Below are 16686 nucleotides of genomic sequence, written 5' to 3'. Positions count from 1 at the left end.
TATCATTGTTTCATAAAATTTAAACAGAAAAAAAAAAGTTGTTAAAATCTTCAATTTCATAAAACCATAATTGTAGCATCCTCTAAAATTTGCACCACTGTAATTTGTATTATTATGTGTGTAAAATTACATAAGCCAACATAAAATTTTAAACTAGATTTATTAAGAGATTAAGTGTTTATTAAATTGAACCTATAAAAAAATGTCTACGTTTTAATAAATATATTTTTTTCCCATATTTAAAACTCATTTATAAGTTTTTATTAATAAAAAAATGTTATAGAACTTAAAATTTTACTATTAAAATTGTTGTTAGTTAGAATTTTTCTTTTAATCAATTGTTTTTTTTTATATCCTTTTTAAGTAGACAATAAAAATGAACATTTTTTTTTAATTTTTCATTATTATTTTAGTAAAATAATTTAACCCTATAATAAAGTTTTTAAAAATAAAAAAATGTCTACATTCTGACCAGACTTGGGAAGCGTTTTTAAAATAATATTTAATAGCTTTCACATTCATAAAATATTAAAAACAATTGGTACAAATTAGTATATCAATATATTAAAAATAAATATATAATTTTATAGGTTGACTTATAGGTAGGTTTAAATTATAAAATAAATTATCATTTACAACTACCATAGAACTATTTATAAATAAACCAGAAACATAAAATGCATCCTACAAAGGTTGTCAACTGGCCTTAAAAAAACGAAATGAAAAAAATATTAAAATAAATAAGTACCTTTAATGTGGCATTCTTGTTCCCCGTGCCCGGAGAAATGACAGTGTTTACAATTTTTTTTCTTTATTGGTGGATATCCAGCTGCTATAATTAAAAAACAAGGATTTATTACTGCTTGAAGTGATTGAGGATATATCTATGTTTACAGTTGAGTTCTGACGTTTCGGACTCATTGCAGGGTCCGAAACGTCAGAACTCAACTGTAAACATGGATAAATCCTCAAGCACTTCAAGCAACAAGACAATCCATGAAAGTTTTAACACATTCATAAGGATTTATTATCAAGGTAAAAACAGATCATAATTATGAAAATTGTTTATATAGTGTAGTTTTCATGATAGATCTAGTAACAATTGACAATACCATTTATTAAACACGCAACATTAAAATAAATCAGCATTAACCTGTATAGGTTTGAATCAATTATTTAAACAAAACACAAAAATTAAAAAATTAATTTTTTGGATAAGAAAAAAATACTTTTAGAACGTTATTAAATTTAAAAAATATATATATCACAAATATTACCTTTAACATGACATGCCATTTCCCCGTGTCCAGGGAGACCACAATATTCACATATTTTGGGAGCCATAGGAGGCAGACCAGCAGCTAAAAAATAATTGAAATTAGCAAAAATTGTGTTAGTCTCAATTAAGTATAATGACAAAATTAAACATTTTGTATGTAAAAACGCTTATTGAAAGTATGACCCAATATTTAATATGATAGTAACATATATAAGAACAAGAACTTTTAAAATAAAATAAAAGCTGCTAAATATTCCTGAAGAAAAATACATTTACAATTACCCCACTCGTCTCTATGTATATAGAAGATTATGTTTAAATTTTAATAACTTACCACCTCTAAATTTTTTCTTCAATTCCTCCTTACTTGGCGGTGAACCTCTTCTTTTGTCACCTCATTCCCGCATATTTTTAAATGTAAAATACATCTAGAACAAAAAAATAATAATTGGACATAGGTCTATAGATAATATAAAAGGAGTTATAATTACATTAACAAACAATTATTATTATAGTCTCTAATATTGTTCATTAATTAACAATGTAATTATTGTAAAGGTCGTTCGAGAGTACAGAAATAATTATCACGCCGCCACCGATTCGCCGCCGGACTATTCGCCGCTGACGTTTCGCCGCCGACCCATTTCGCCGCCAGACACTTCGCCGCGGACGTTTCGCCGCCAGACTCTTGCTATATAAATTTATTAAAGTTATTGCGCATTGCAAAATAATAAAAGAGATGTATTATTTTGGAATAAATAAGCGAAGAAAATAAAACATAATTAATTTAAAAAGTAGAAGAAATCTCTCCGTATAAATATATTTTTTTTTGATTATATAAAATGTAACACAAATTTAGTAAATGTTATTTGTTGTGCAAAGCCATGTTGTGGTATGTTGTAAAATTGACTTATGTTTATAATAGTGAACGTCAAATAATTTTGCCATAGTTGGTGAATAAAAATCTTTATGTAAAAAATCATCATGGAAACATTACTCCTTTATCCACGAATTGTTTTATTTGTATTACTAAACAAAATTATGGATTTAGGTCTATTTAGCTATAAATGGATTTATTCTTATTAAGCCTATTTCAAATATTCGTTTCATTTTAAAATAGTGCTCTGTTGAATTTATCTACATATAAATAATAACCAAGACTTATATTTAAATCTCCCTATTTTTTAGAATTATTAATCTTTCCATATTAATTAATCACAATAATTTTGAAATTGTATTATTACTTATAGTTTCCTTAATATAAAAATTATAAAACAAAAATTGTACAAAAATATCAAAAAAGGTATGTTAATAGAGATCTGTACCCTTAATTACCCTAATTAACCATTCTAAAACTTTGATTTATTGTTAAACAAAATATCTTATACACAATAAATAATAATACAAAATAATAAAGTATCTTGTTATTCGCATCCAAACGATTCGATACTCATATGTACCATTTAAATTGCTTGAATAGTTTATTTTAAAAGTGACAATTTTTTTTTAAATAACAATTTATAACACTGACTCAAGTTGTTTTAATTTAATTTCTAAAATTATTAAATAGCTATCCAAGAGGATACAGAATTTTTGAGTATTTTATACTTTGTTCATTAAAAATATACAAAATTTGCAAAAACTGGGTTGCTAATTTATGATACGACGCTAAGTATATACATTAATTATTAATAATTATACCACATTGTTATTATCTATACATATAAATAAGAGCATTAGTATGCTTGAAATATAGTTATTTCAATAGTATTAATTGTTAATATGAAAGAATAACATTGAATGTTATAATTATGATAACATTTAATTATAATAATTAAATTAAGTACAAATTAAATTTAAATAATTTGTGACATCATATAAATAATTAATTTTTTTATCATTATACTGGATTTTAAGGAATTGTGCAATGAAGGATTAGGCTAAAATAATTATAATTTTTCGAAAAGGCGTTAATAAAAAATTTATATAGCAAGAGTCTGGCGGCGAAGTGTCCGGCGGCAAAACGTCCGCGTCGAAATGTCCGGCGGCGAAACGGTGGCGGCATATTGTCTGGGTCCGGATAGTAAGTGTATTTATACTCCCACCGGCCGTCAGATCTTTGTTGTGTGTATGATTGGTGAATGGGTTTAATATATGCTTTTTGGTATTATGTGTCTACATCTATCGGTTAGAAAAAGCGTTATACTCTATGAAATATCGGTAACCGAAATTTGTTAGTGATAAGAAGTTGGTGGACCACGAATTGGTAGCTTCACACTCGTGTAGTCAACTATGTTTTTTATTCAATTAAATATTAAATTTTAAGGGAAGGTGTTTACTTTTTATTTGTATCTGTTGCCATTTTTCTTATATTCCAATTTAAGTGTTCTGTTATATGTAAAATAAATATTTAAGATTTAAAATAATATCTAATTGAAGGCATTTTTCTCAAAAATTGAGTTTATTTTTTTTATTACAGAAAATTACTATCATTAAAATCGATGGGGTTTCGTATTTTAACGTTATAATTGATACATTAGATTTATTTTTCTATTGAAATAATTTTTTTTTCATATATCTCGCTTTGTATAAGGATTTAAATATGGTAACATCAAAAATTATAATAATAACTTTTTTAGGTTTAGTTAAATTACAATCTCTTATATTAGTTACTACAATATTTCTCGTAAATGAAAACTGTATGATAGAAATACAAAAAATTTCAATCATCCATATTTTCCCAAAATTTAAGCTTTGTGTCCTTTGTTAATCGAATCGTATGAAAATTTAATTTTACGTCAAAAAATAACGGTCACCTTAATCAATAGACTAAGTTTAAATTAAAATGCTTAAGTTTCTGGCATTAAACTCCAAATATATTACCAGTGTAACAAAAACCTAGGATATTAATTAATCACGACACATCTGATAAATTAAAATTATCTATTAAACTAGCGTTATTATATGAATCTAATGTTTTAATTGTACTAATAAACAATTGATAAATAAATTCCTTGTGGATAGGGGATAAGAATACTTCCACGGCCCCTCTGCCAGTCATAAGAGAAAGATAGATACTAAGTAAGAATAGATACTTGAAATGTTGGAACATTAACTGGTAGAAGTAGAGAATTAGTACAAGTATTGAAGAGGAGAAAAGTTAACATTTAATGTGTGCAGGAAAGTAGAGAAATCGAGGGAAATTGGTGAGGGTTATTAAATAATATATTCAGGTAAGTCTAGTACAGAGAATGGTGTAGGGATAATAATTGACGAGGAGATGAAAAGTAAAGCAGTAGAAGTAGCTAGGAAAAGTGACATGATTAGTCATGAAATTGATATTCGAGAAAAAAGTGATGAATCTAATAAGTGCCTATGCATCACAAGTAGGATGTGATCTTATCTGTCATACTAATTTAATTGAAATTGTTTAAAAAGAGGTATAATTAAACCAGACATAACAGTTAAAATAGTTTCATAAAATACACCTTGAAGAAACAATTGTTACGTAATAACTGCGCCAATTGGTGGAATAAAAATCTTCATCAACATATCATTTGTTAGCGATATGAACTAATGTAATACCATGTTCTATATTATCTGTGCAAGTTCAAGGTAGTTGAAGAGCTTTATATTTCTTATTAATACACTACCTTTACGCGATAAACTTAACAATTGCGAGTTATGGTCATAACGAAAAATATAATTTGAAAAAACCAATTTTGCTGTACCAAAACTATCATTTAAACAAGTTTTAACTAAAATAATAGTCAGCAAAACGAAACGTCTCAGTTTATCTTAAATAATCTAATTTTGTACGCATTACCCCTAACATTTTGGTAAAAATCTAAGAACGATGCACTATTAACAAAATGACAATTAAGGTTATTACATAAAATTATTTGCATTGTGATTTTTTAAACGAAGTTTTTTGATATAATACTTCTATAATATCATCATAATTTTTATCACGGTAAAATTTTTTTTTATGAGACTCATAACCTTCTGGCATAAATGCTGGTGCCATAATACCATTAAAGAAATAGGGCAATATACGTATATAGAAAGATGAGTAGCTAAGATATTTTGTTTTAAGTTAAGTATAATATTTTTGTAGTAGGAAATTAAACCAGTATATAAATTATTAGCTAAAATATTTGGGTTGAGCATTATAACAGAAAATTCTTTAATTTTAAAGTTTTAACTGCTGATAGGCTATTAAATAATGTAGTTATACTAGCCCCTATAATTAATGATTAAAACGCGATTTTCCAACAAAATCAAGTAATGTCTCATCAGACTTCCTTACATAAGAAGTAATAATACTATTATTAATAGGTTAGGCTAATATGCAGTATTCCTTATTTTTTTCATTTTGATTAGATGAAGATAAAATAATTTTATTTTCAGGCACAATAGTCTTCCTCAAGACTAACTTTTGAAGAAGTATTTGATAACTCACAGACAAAGGAATTAATTTTAATACATTATTTAAAATCGTAGCAATTTGTCCTACTAATTAATTGGTATTATAGAGGTAGTATTCACGTTATATTATTAAAAATCCTTTTTTTTGCTCATAACTTTTTTTTAGGTAAGTTTTAATTGAAAAGTAGTTATTAGACATATTTGAATTAAAAACCAAATTTAATGCAGTAGATTTTGTTTCCTGGCTTTATTGCATGAGCTGTGATATTTGCTAATGAATCATAATACAATTCTATCTGTATTAATTAAAATTTGATTAATATAAGTAATTACAAAATAACAGCCAAATTATTTAAAAAAAAACATTAAAATTACTTTAATTTCAAAGCTCTGCAAGTTAAACTAAAATATTTTAATAAGTAATAACAAACATTATCATTGATAAAATATCTTTTCAAATGAAGACTCTCTTACACAGATATCTATTCATATGCAAGTTTAATTTTGTTTGTAAAAAAAACTGAAAATGTCTAACAATTTTAGTTAAAAAAAAAGTTGGTACAAAAAATCTTTTGCAATTAACAATAACAATTCATTACCATAGCACATATAGTTGTAAAAATTAGACATGTATTTTCATATATATAATATTACTCAATAGGAAAAAAAAATTGCAAATATTTTTCATAAAATGTTTCATCTTCTTTCAAAAAAACAACAAAAATTATGCGTTCCACCTAAAAAATACATTATTATTTTTTTATCAACTAATTAGTAAATATTTTGTTTTATTTGAATGATATTATTTAAGTAATGTCATTATTAGTGAACTTTATAAATAAATAAAACCATAGTATTTTTAATTATTATGATAAAATTATTTAGTAATATCCTGGATTTTAAATTAAGTCCCTACTGATTAAGAGTTATAAAAAACCTTAAAACTGTTTTTTGTTAAGTCTAATTGAATTTAAAAACATTAATTAATGTTGATCAAGAGCATGCTCAGGATGGAATAAGATATGGATCAAACCTTCCCATTCTGAAAATTATTTGGTGTTTAAGATTCGCTATTATTTTATTGAAGAGGTAGAAAAAGTATTGTAATGTATAATATCTACATAAAAAATATTTGAATATGAGATATTAATATCTATAGGCAAAATAAAAAAAGCAATTAACATTAGATCTGAGATTATAAATTCTTTAAATTATTTTTAGAACACCCATTAATGATTAAAATGGTTGTGTTAAAAAAGTAAAAATAGTTTCTAAATTTCATAATAATTTATCAAATTCTTTACTTTGAATAGATATTAACAATAAAAGGTTAGTCTAAAGAGTTTGTTATAATTTATATAATATTAATACTACTGAAATTTTTTTCCTTACTGAGGTATGGTTACTCTCCAAAAAGTTTCTTACAGTTTGTAAGGCAATTTGACATGCTTTTTCTTGAGGGTATCCTAAAAATATAAAATAATTAATTTTATCATAAAATTATAATTATAATATTTAAACAATTCAGAAAAACAATACTTTGAATGTAAATAATCATATTAAACTATTTTTGAAAAAAAAAAACTGTACTATATAATGTGATTAAATTTAGTTCATTTGAAGTAAGAATCTTTTTTTATTCTTACACAATTCTACAGACATTTCTTAGTAAACTGTTAAATTCTGTAATAAGCACATATTAAAAAATAAAAAACCGTGTTTATTGTTAGTAATTTAGAATATTTATATCAGAATTATGCTAAACGAATCAAAAATTCACTAAATAAGCTACAATTGAACCTCTTATTTGAGAAACAGTGCAAGACAAAAATTTTAAACTTATAGAAAACAATAATAAATATAGTTTAAAAAAACTAAAAAACACGCTTTTAAAGCACATCAAACTAAAAAGTTAAAAATAATTTTTAAAATTAACTTAAAACAATATTGAACGAAAAATACTAGTATTATTGTGAAAAAAAGCGTCAGGCGCTCAATATACAAAAAATATGGCATAAAGCACCCACGCTTTTTTTCACAATAATACTAGTATTTTTCGTTCATTATTGTTTTAAGTTAATTTTAAAAATTATTTTTAACTTTTTAGTTCGATGTGCTTTAAAAGCGTGTTTTTTAGTTTTTTTAAACTATATTTATTTTTCACTTTTTAGTTTCATGTTATGATAGTAGTTAATATCAATATCATGGTTGTAACGGGTAACGGGAAATAAGGGTTCGATTCCGGAGAGGGAGTCTAAGAAACGGCTACCACATCCAAGGAAAGCAGCAGGCGCGTAACGTGGAGGTAGTGACGAAAAATAACGATACGAGGATCATCCTCCGTAATCGGAATGAATACACTACATATCTCTTAATGAGAATAAAGTGTATTAATATATAAGTTTTAATAGTAATTAGAATATATATATATATATTTAAAGGGACTTAAGTACGTAAACGTATCATGCATGATTTTGCGTGTTTATGTGGGCGGGCATGGCGGAGGGAACATTATACACGAGGCATATACGGCAGCAGAGGCGTCGGCTGTAGGAATATATAAATGAATATTAACATATACGTATAAATATTAATATATATATATATATTAATATTAGCGGTGGCGGTAGGAATATATAATCTTCGCATAATATCGCGGCACTTTTGCTGGCGTCGAAGAAGCGATGTCCGGCGTGATCCTCGGGCGTCAATAGGTTAGCAGCGTAGATGACGACGGTGCGCGAGTGCGGATCAGTTTGTTGACGATGTTATTTTGACAATGGGAAGAAGACTACGGTATAGCGGCGGGACGTCGTTGGCCGTGCGGCACTTGCTGGACTTTGCACCGCGGCGTAAAACGCCGCGGGGTTGTGTCAATTACAATAAAAATTTGTTATATATATATATATATAATTGATGATAAGCGCGCGTCTACGGGTTGGAAAATATTGTTCTCTACGAGAGGAGTTACAAACTTACAAACAACATACACATGAAACTAATATAAGCGTGTTAAAAAAGCTCTTTATAATCTAGCATTGACATATTGTATTGAAACTGAGATGACTAAATACATGTATATGATGAAATACAAATATATATATATATATATACAATTTTAACTTAAACGGAAAAACTTCAAAGCTTTGGATTATTTCGAAAATGCATGGTTTTATGTAATATATAAATGCACTAATTAATATAGTAAGTTTGCACTTAGAATTTTCATCAGACATTGGACACATATTTTTTTATAAATGTATGTGGGTACCATTGGTATCTAGATGGCACCACTTTCAGGGTCTGGAGATAGATAGTGGTATCAAGTATTATAAGAAGGGAAAATTAAGTCAAATCGTGAGTCGGCTAAGACGTGTCTATATGTATATTCTTTATTTTATATGTGTGTTCTGTTTTATATAATATTTTTATGTTGTGTGAATATTTTATATAGAGTTTTCGTGTGTAACTAAATATATGTGTTATTTTTGTTTGTTAACATTTAATAAAGTTTTTGTGTATTAATTTATATATATATATATATATAAATTAAATAATAGTATTGCGTCTTCGCTCTGTTTCTGAAATTGCCTGTTTGCATTTCCACATATATTCTTCCAGAATTTTTTCAAAAAACTTTTAGAGCTTTTAAATGTTTTTTGAAAATTTTCAGAAATGACACAACTATTTATAAAAACGGTAGCACAGTGGGGTCGAGGCACAGTGTGGACGAGGCATAGATGGGACAAGTATAGATGATATCTGACAGTGATTAAAATCACTATCATAAGAAACGCTTCGATGCAAATCTGTAGATAGTGTTTCCTTTAGAGAAATTGGTGAAATATTTTAAAAGCAACATGAACTCTTATTTCTTTAATTATATCCTGATTAGTAGTTCTTTGATTTTAAAATATAATATATGAATAAATACTAATTATAGTTTTTAAATTTAGTATGAAATTGTGAGGCCAGCTATGATGTATGGTTAATAGTGTTGGGCGGTTGATAAGAAAGTAGAGCAGAGAATAAGTGTAGCAGAGATGAGAATGCTTAGTTGGATGAGTGGAGTGACTAGAGAAGATAGGATAAGGAACGAGCATATAAGAGGAAGTATAGGTGTTGCGTCAATCGTGGATAAGATGACAGAAAATAGACTTAGATTGTTTAGTCATGGTATGAGGAAAGAAGAATCGAAAGCTGTAAGAACAGTTATAGAAATGAATGTTGAAGGAAGAAGAGATAGAGGAAGACCAAAAAAGAGATGGAGGGATGCTATTGAATGCGATTTGAGGACAGCTGATGTGAGCGTAGAAGATGTGGGAGATCGTGTCAAGTGGAATCTTAGGATAAGGGTGCCCGACCCCAAGTAGTTGGGATTAAGGCAAAGAAAAAGAAAAATATTACCAGATATTCCGGTGGCAATTGACATAATATGATTGTTATTTCGGAATGTACAATTTAGCGTTTAGTTGGGTTTAAATAATATAGCGTCAAATCAATTACCTACTCTATCGGTTGTATCTCAATATACACTACACTTTAATGATACAATAAATAAATAAACTCACACATACACACATATGCATTTATAACATTGTGTCTAATGTAAGTATAACATGATAAAAAGTAACCGTAAAATGAAAAAAATGGAATATAAATTTTATTACTCATATTAAATGTAATGTAACTCGAAAAATATTTGTTTAAATGAAAAAATATAAGATTATATTTTTATTTATAATTGTCTTTTAAACAACTTTTGTGCGAAACTTTTTTTTGTAAGTTAAATATTTTTTTTTGAGAAAATTAAGAAAGCTCATATTTTTGAACTTTTGCGAGGATTTAAAAAAAAAGCTCAATTCCAATCTTGAGGACTATTAGTATGTCATTATACATATTTTAATTCAACTTTTAAAAAAACAAAATTTTTTCCGCAATTTTTCCTTTGTTGACTGGCCTAGATGTCAATTTTAAACTTGTAATTGAGCTAAAAGTTATGGTAATATATTCAATTTATTTTACTATAAACTTTCATAAATCTTTATCAAAAATTTTTCATCAACTTTAAAGAACCAAAAAAATAGGTTAAAATTGAAAATTTGGACTGATTATTTTTAACATATTAAAAATCAAATCAGTAATAATTTGAAAACAAATTTTTTTTTCTTTTAATTATTATTTTATATATATAATTAGTAATAATATAAAAAATTAGAAGTGATAGAAATAGTCTACTTGCAGATTTGAAAACAACGCGAAAAGTTGATTTAGAAAAGTATATTTTTGCTTCTGATGAAAGTTCCTTGTAGTCCAGTGCATTTTTTTATAGTAACAAACAGTTTTTATTGAAAATTATTGTATCAAGCCCTTTAAATTTTTATACACGTAAAAGTAAAGCAAAATATAACTTCTTTATTATTTTTATAATTTCTCCGTTTAAATTACAATATTAAATATCAATTTCATACTAAATTTAATAATTATAATTAGTATATATTCAAATATTATATTTTAAAATCAAAGAACTACTAATCATGATATAATTAAAGAAATAAGAGTTGATGTTGCTTTTGGAATAATCCACCAATTGCCTAATTAAAACAAAAAAAAAAAAAGTTTGTTGGGAATTTTTTCTGCTATTCTGCAAAATTACTCCTTCGTTGACTAGAATGAATCATTAAATAGAAAATTTTATGAGAATTAAAACAATGTTATTTTTAAGATTAATATGCAGTCAGAAAGTTTTATAATTATTATTTATTGTAAATTTATCAGAAAAACTCATTATTTTTTGCATTTTTATCGTAATAGAACACTTAAATAGAAATCATAGTAATCATTTCTAAGTAATTTTTGATATTTAAAAAGATTCTACTATTGAAATATCCAGAACTGAATTAATTTTAATGATTTACTTTAACTAAAAAAAAAAAAGTTAATATTTTGAATCCCTCTTGTGGGCAGGTAAAGGGTTAGATTTATAAAAAAAACCAAATGATAGATAAAGACATGCATCTAAATAAAAAAAAATATACTGATTTGGTCATTTTTGATAAAGTTATAACAATTAACAAAGTTATAAGTTTTATACACTGGACTACAAGGAACTTCCATCAGAAACAAAAATATACTATTCTAAATCAACTTTTCGCGATGTTTTAAAATGTGCAATTAGACTTTTTCTATAACTTCTAAGTTTTAATATTATTAAAAAATAGTTTTTACATATAAAAAAAAATAATTAAGAACAAAAAAAATTGTTTTAAATTAATACTGATTTGATATAATATTTAATATTAATTTGATTATTAATAAGTTAAAAATAAGGAAAATGACATATTTAACCAATTTTGTTAATCGTTTAAAGTTGATTGTTGTAAATGTTTATAAAAAAAAAAAAAAATTTATTTTACCATAACTTTTAGCTCAATTGGTAAGTTTGACATTGACATAATTAAATAGAAAATTTTATGACAATTAAAAAAATTGTATCGTTAAGATCAATATGCAGTCAGAAAGTTTTATAATTACTATTTATTGTAAATTTATCAGAAAAGCTCAATATTTTTTTGCATTTTTATGGTAATAGATAACTTAAATAGAAGTAATAGTAATAATTTCCTAGGAACTTTTGTTGTTTGTTGAAAAGATTCTATAATTGAAATATTGAGAACTTAATTAATTTTAATGATTTACTTTAACTAAATGTACCAATCAAAACAAAGTTGTTAAAAAGATTTACTCAATTGAGTTTATTATAAAATTTGATTATATTTGTAAAAATCAATTGTTAATTCAGGAGAAAAAACAATCATTTTTTTTAGAAATGATTTATATAGCAACACGTTAGAAAAAAATTTGAATATTATAGTCTAATAGTAGCACACACAAACAGAGTAATAAAATTATTAAATTACAAAGTAAAATGATTTAATTTTGTAGTTGAAACCTATCATATCAAACTTCATTCGTTAATAAATATTTTGAAAACATTAGAAATTAATGATTTTAATTGTCTTTATGGAGACGATGTAATAACTAACTGTTTAATTGATAAATTAGAATTTTTTTTTCAATTTTTGAGAGTAATATCTTCAACTAGATACGAATTGTAGTAATTTGACGTATTGTTGAAAAAAGTAGGTCAAGTTAGAGCAGAGAAAATAAATGATAGTCACAAAAAAATATCTTCTCGGCTTTGCATCGAAGCGAAAACTTAAAATATAGTAAAATAATTTTAATACGAATAAGAAATTTCTTCTTGCAAGGGGCGACTAAAGTGATGGGATCCTTGATCTTTATTGAAGTTATTGAATCTAAATGTGATAAAAATCAAACGAGTTAAAATTTATACTAACTTAAAAAGAATTAAGAAAAAATGCAAAAAATTCATTGCCATATGCGGGTTGGAACCTCGTACCCCAAGCGTGTAAAACATAAATTTTACCAACTCGGCAACCGTACGTTGCTTCCGGCGGTTGAAAAATTGGCTATTTAAGCTAGTTCAAATTTCAAAGTTATTTTTCTCGACTTAAAAGAAACAAACATATTTAAATAAGTTTAACTATCTATACTATATCAATTTTAATTTATATAATATTTATGAAAATCTGTACTCCCCTTGTCAGGTATTTTAAAATAAAATAAAATACAAAACCCAGAATTTTAACACAAAAATAGCATATTTTTGCATACGGTAGTCATTTTTACCATGAAGACAAATCCAGAGGTCAAATTTTTTTTTTTCACATTAAAGTATATTACATAAGCTTTAATTTAAGATATATTTAAAAGTGTCAGTATTTCCGGAATACTTTCAAAAATTAAATTGAAAATATCGTAGTAACAATACGCATGTTTAAAGTTTTGACCCCCCTTGTTAAAGGGGTATGATCCGATTTACAAAAAAAGCGTGCCAGATGAAAGGGGTATATAAATATTTATTATAAAAAAATAATAATATTGATCCATACATTTTTCCAAAAGTTATATAAAATATAAATTAAATAATATAACATATAAAATCGAGATTTTTTTCACGGAAATCGTACGTTTTTCTTTAACTTTGATGTCCGTTTTCACCACGAAGACAAGTCCAGAGGTCAAATTTTTTTTTTTCAAATTAAAGTATATTACATAAGCTTTAATTTAAGATATATATAAAAGTGTCAGTCTTTCCGGAACATTTTCAAAAGTTAAGTTGAAAAAGTTCTACTTTCTATACGCATTTTAAAAGGTTTGCACCCCCCCTGTATAAAGGGAAATGGTCCGATTTTAAAAAAAAGTATGTCGAATGAAAGAAGTATATATAAAGTATTTATCATTAAAGAATAAAGTTGATTCATGCATTTTTTAAAAAGTTATAGCAACATAATGTTAAAAAATGTAAAATATAATATCAAGAATTTTTTCACAAAAATAGCATATTTTTGCATACGGTAGTCATTTTCACCATGAAGACAAGTCCAGAGGTCAAATTTTTTTTTTTCAAATTAAAGTATATTACATTAGCTTTAATTTAAGGTATATATAAAATTGTCAGTCTTTCCGGAACATTTTCAAAAGTTAAGTTGAAAAAGTTAATTTTTTGTAAAAAAGTTACCATTTTGAAACCCCATCCTTTGGGCTGTTAAAGGGTCAAATGTTCACAAAAATATATAAAATGATAGGTAATTATCTAAGGTATCTATAAAAAAAAAAATTATATTGATTCGGTCATTTTTAAAAAAGTTATGGCAATTTTAAGTAAAAAAAATTGAAAAAATATCGAAAATTAGCGATTTTTAAATTTGTAATTTTTTGGGGGATTTCCCCCGTTTACGGGGAACGAGGGAATTTTTTTCAATTTTTGAGGGTAATGTCTTCGACTAGATACGATTTGTGATCTTTTGACATATTGTTCATCAAAATCGGTCCAGCGAGAGCTGAGATTGAGCGTTCACAGACACAAAAAAAAAAAAAAAAAAAAATAAAAAAAAAAACACATCATAGTAAAATTAATACCTTCTCAGCTTCGCATCGAAGCTAAAAAACATAATAACCTTGAAAAATCATTTTTAAATATTTATAATACATTTTTTCTGAAATAAGTAGTTTATTGCTTGAAGTGCTTGAGGATATATCCATGTTTACAGTTGAGTTCTGACGTTTCGGACTCAACTGTAAACATGGATATATCCTCAAGCACTTCAAGCAACAAAACAATCCATGAAAGTTTTAACACATTCATAATAAGTAGTTTAGTTATTGTTCACCTCCCTAAAAAAAATGTTTTAAAGTTTATTTTTCCTTATACCAATGATTAACCAACCAAACGCCTAAGAAAAAATTACTGCAGAATTATAAGATTTAAGAGTTTTTTTTTGTGATTCATAATTTAACTATAACTTTTGAGGTGCAACTTGCACAAAACTGGTTGTGTATTTATTTAATATTTTGATTTTTACTACTTGGTTTTAAATAACAAATAAATTAGGTTGATTTTTGCTGATTCTTTTTTAAAGATATATCATCTTTAATAAATTATCAAAAATAAATGTAATGAAATTGATTAAATAAATTAAACATTATAAATATAATATTTTATTTCGCATATTTTAGAAAATTCCTTTTTGTTAAAATATGGTGTGCATAAGAAGTTTATTAGATGTTTTAGGAGTGTACAGCCTGGAAAATTGGGCAGTCCTAACTAGATGATCTATGTTAAGTTTGACAACATTACTTACATCCTTTCGTGAGCGATTTAAAATATGCTTAATGAAAATTGCTCATGAATGGATGTACCTGATGATGTCTTGTTCAAGATATTTTATGATACTTCTTAAAATAATAATTTTACTCCCTCTTTATTTATTAATAATCTACTTTAATAGAATTACCATAAACTCCAGTTGATATACATGGAAAAGCCTGAAAAATAGAATAATAAATAATAAATATTCTCTAATGGTAAAGAGAATTATTATTCAAATTATGTTCTACTTACAATTGTTCTTAAATTATTTTCTCTACAAACTTTTAAACAATTTTCATATGCCAATTTTAATAAAAATGAGTTCTCTCCAATAGGACCAACAGTATGTATTACATCTTAAATCAAAATTTCAATTTTATAGAATGTTTATAAATTTAAAAAAATGTAAAGAATAACAATATATATAAAAATAATATAACATACGTTTTGCTGGAAGATTATAACCTTTAGTTATTTTTGCTTCTGCAGTCTCACAACCCTTCAACGTCTTGCATTCTTCTTTAAGTTGTGGGCCAGCAGCTTTGTGAATGGCTCCATCAACTACAGCAAAAAATGTATTATTGAATTAGTTTAATTAAGATAAATATGTAAGTGAACCTTGATTAACCAGTAATAAATTGGACCATTGTAGTACAGCACTATGAAAATACCCGATTACAAAAGATTATATGTAAATTACATAAAAAGATAAAAGTTAAACCATTTTACTATAGAAAAAAATTAATGTTATAAAAAATGTTCATTGTTTAAAAAATAATAATCTATATTTTAAAGCAGTTTTTTATAATCTTTTAATCTTTTTTTGTATTAGTTATCATTTTTTGTTATTTATGTTTAACCTCCTTACATAAAATCTAATGCTTATGCTAGAGTTAACTAGAAAACCAGTTTATGCCTGTGTAACAGAATTAAATGTTGGTATCTACACACTAATGGACAATGTGTTACTGACTTAACTAGGTATGCTGTTCATTTTTTTCAATATTTTCTTGTATTTTATTTAAGCTTTAAAAGTTATTACACTTAATACATTTAAATTTTTTTTTTTGCTTGATTGGTTATTCATTGATAGAATTTATTAAGAAAAAGGATCACTTATAATGAAATCTAACAAATTTATAAAACAAAATGATATAAAATATGATTACATTTTTAATATAATTATATTATTTATCTGAAAAAAAAAAAAAAAAAAAAAAAAAAAAAAAAAAAAAAAAAAAAA

The 16686-nt window shown here is 25.5% G+C and overlaps 1 protein-coding gene across 2 annotated transcripts in view; it reads right to left on the bottom strand.

Annotated features, from left to right (window-relative positions):
• Window positions 1-1631: 1631 nt before the first annotated feature.
• Window positions 1632-16686, bottom strand: part of LOC126898839 (macro domain-containing protein CT2219-like) — a 17138-nt gene continuing 2083 nt past the window's right edge. Inside the window, exons 3-7 of one of the 2 annotated variants that reach the window (XM_050673245.1) lie at window positions 15888-16004; window positions 15696-15799; window positions 15589-15619; window positions 7100-7173; window positions 1632-1707 (exon numbers count right to left, since the gene is read on the bottom strand). In XM_050673245.1, the coding sequence (XP_050529202.1) occupies window positions 1675-1707; window positions 7100-7173; window positions 15589-15619; window positions 15696-15799; window positions 15888-16004 (359 nt within the window). In that variant the 3' untranslated portion in view covers window positions 1632-1674. Of the gene's footprint in view, window positions 1708-5925; window positions 6445-7099; window positions 7174-15588; window positions 15620-15695; window positions 15800-15887; window positions 16005-16686 lie in introns of those variants that run through there. The other variant, XM_050673244.1, reaches the window with a different exon arrangement.

Source organism: Daktulosphaira vitifoliae, unplaced genomic scaffold, assembly GCF_025091365.1.
Source record: "Daktulosphaira vitifoliae isolate Bord-2020 unplaced genomic scaffold, ASM2509136v1 Scaffold_2, whole genome shotgun sequence".
Lineage (NCBI taxonomy): Eukaryota > Metazoa > Arthropoda > Insecta > Hemiptera > Phylloxeridae > Daktulosphaira > Daktulosphaira vitifoliae.
Note: the sequence above shows the minus strand (reverse complement) of the source record. Positions and strands in the feature narration are given on the sequence as shown.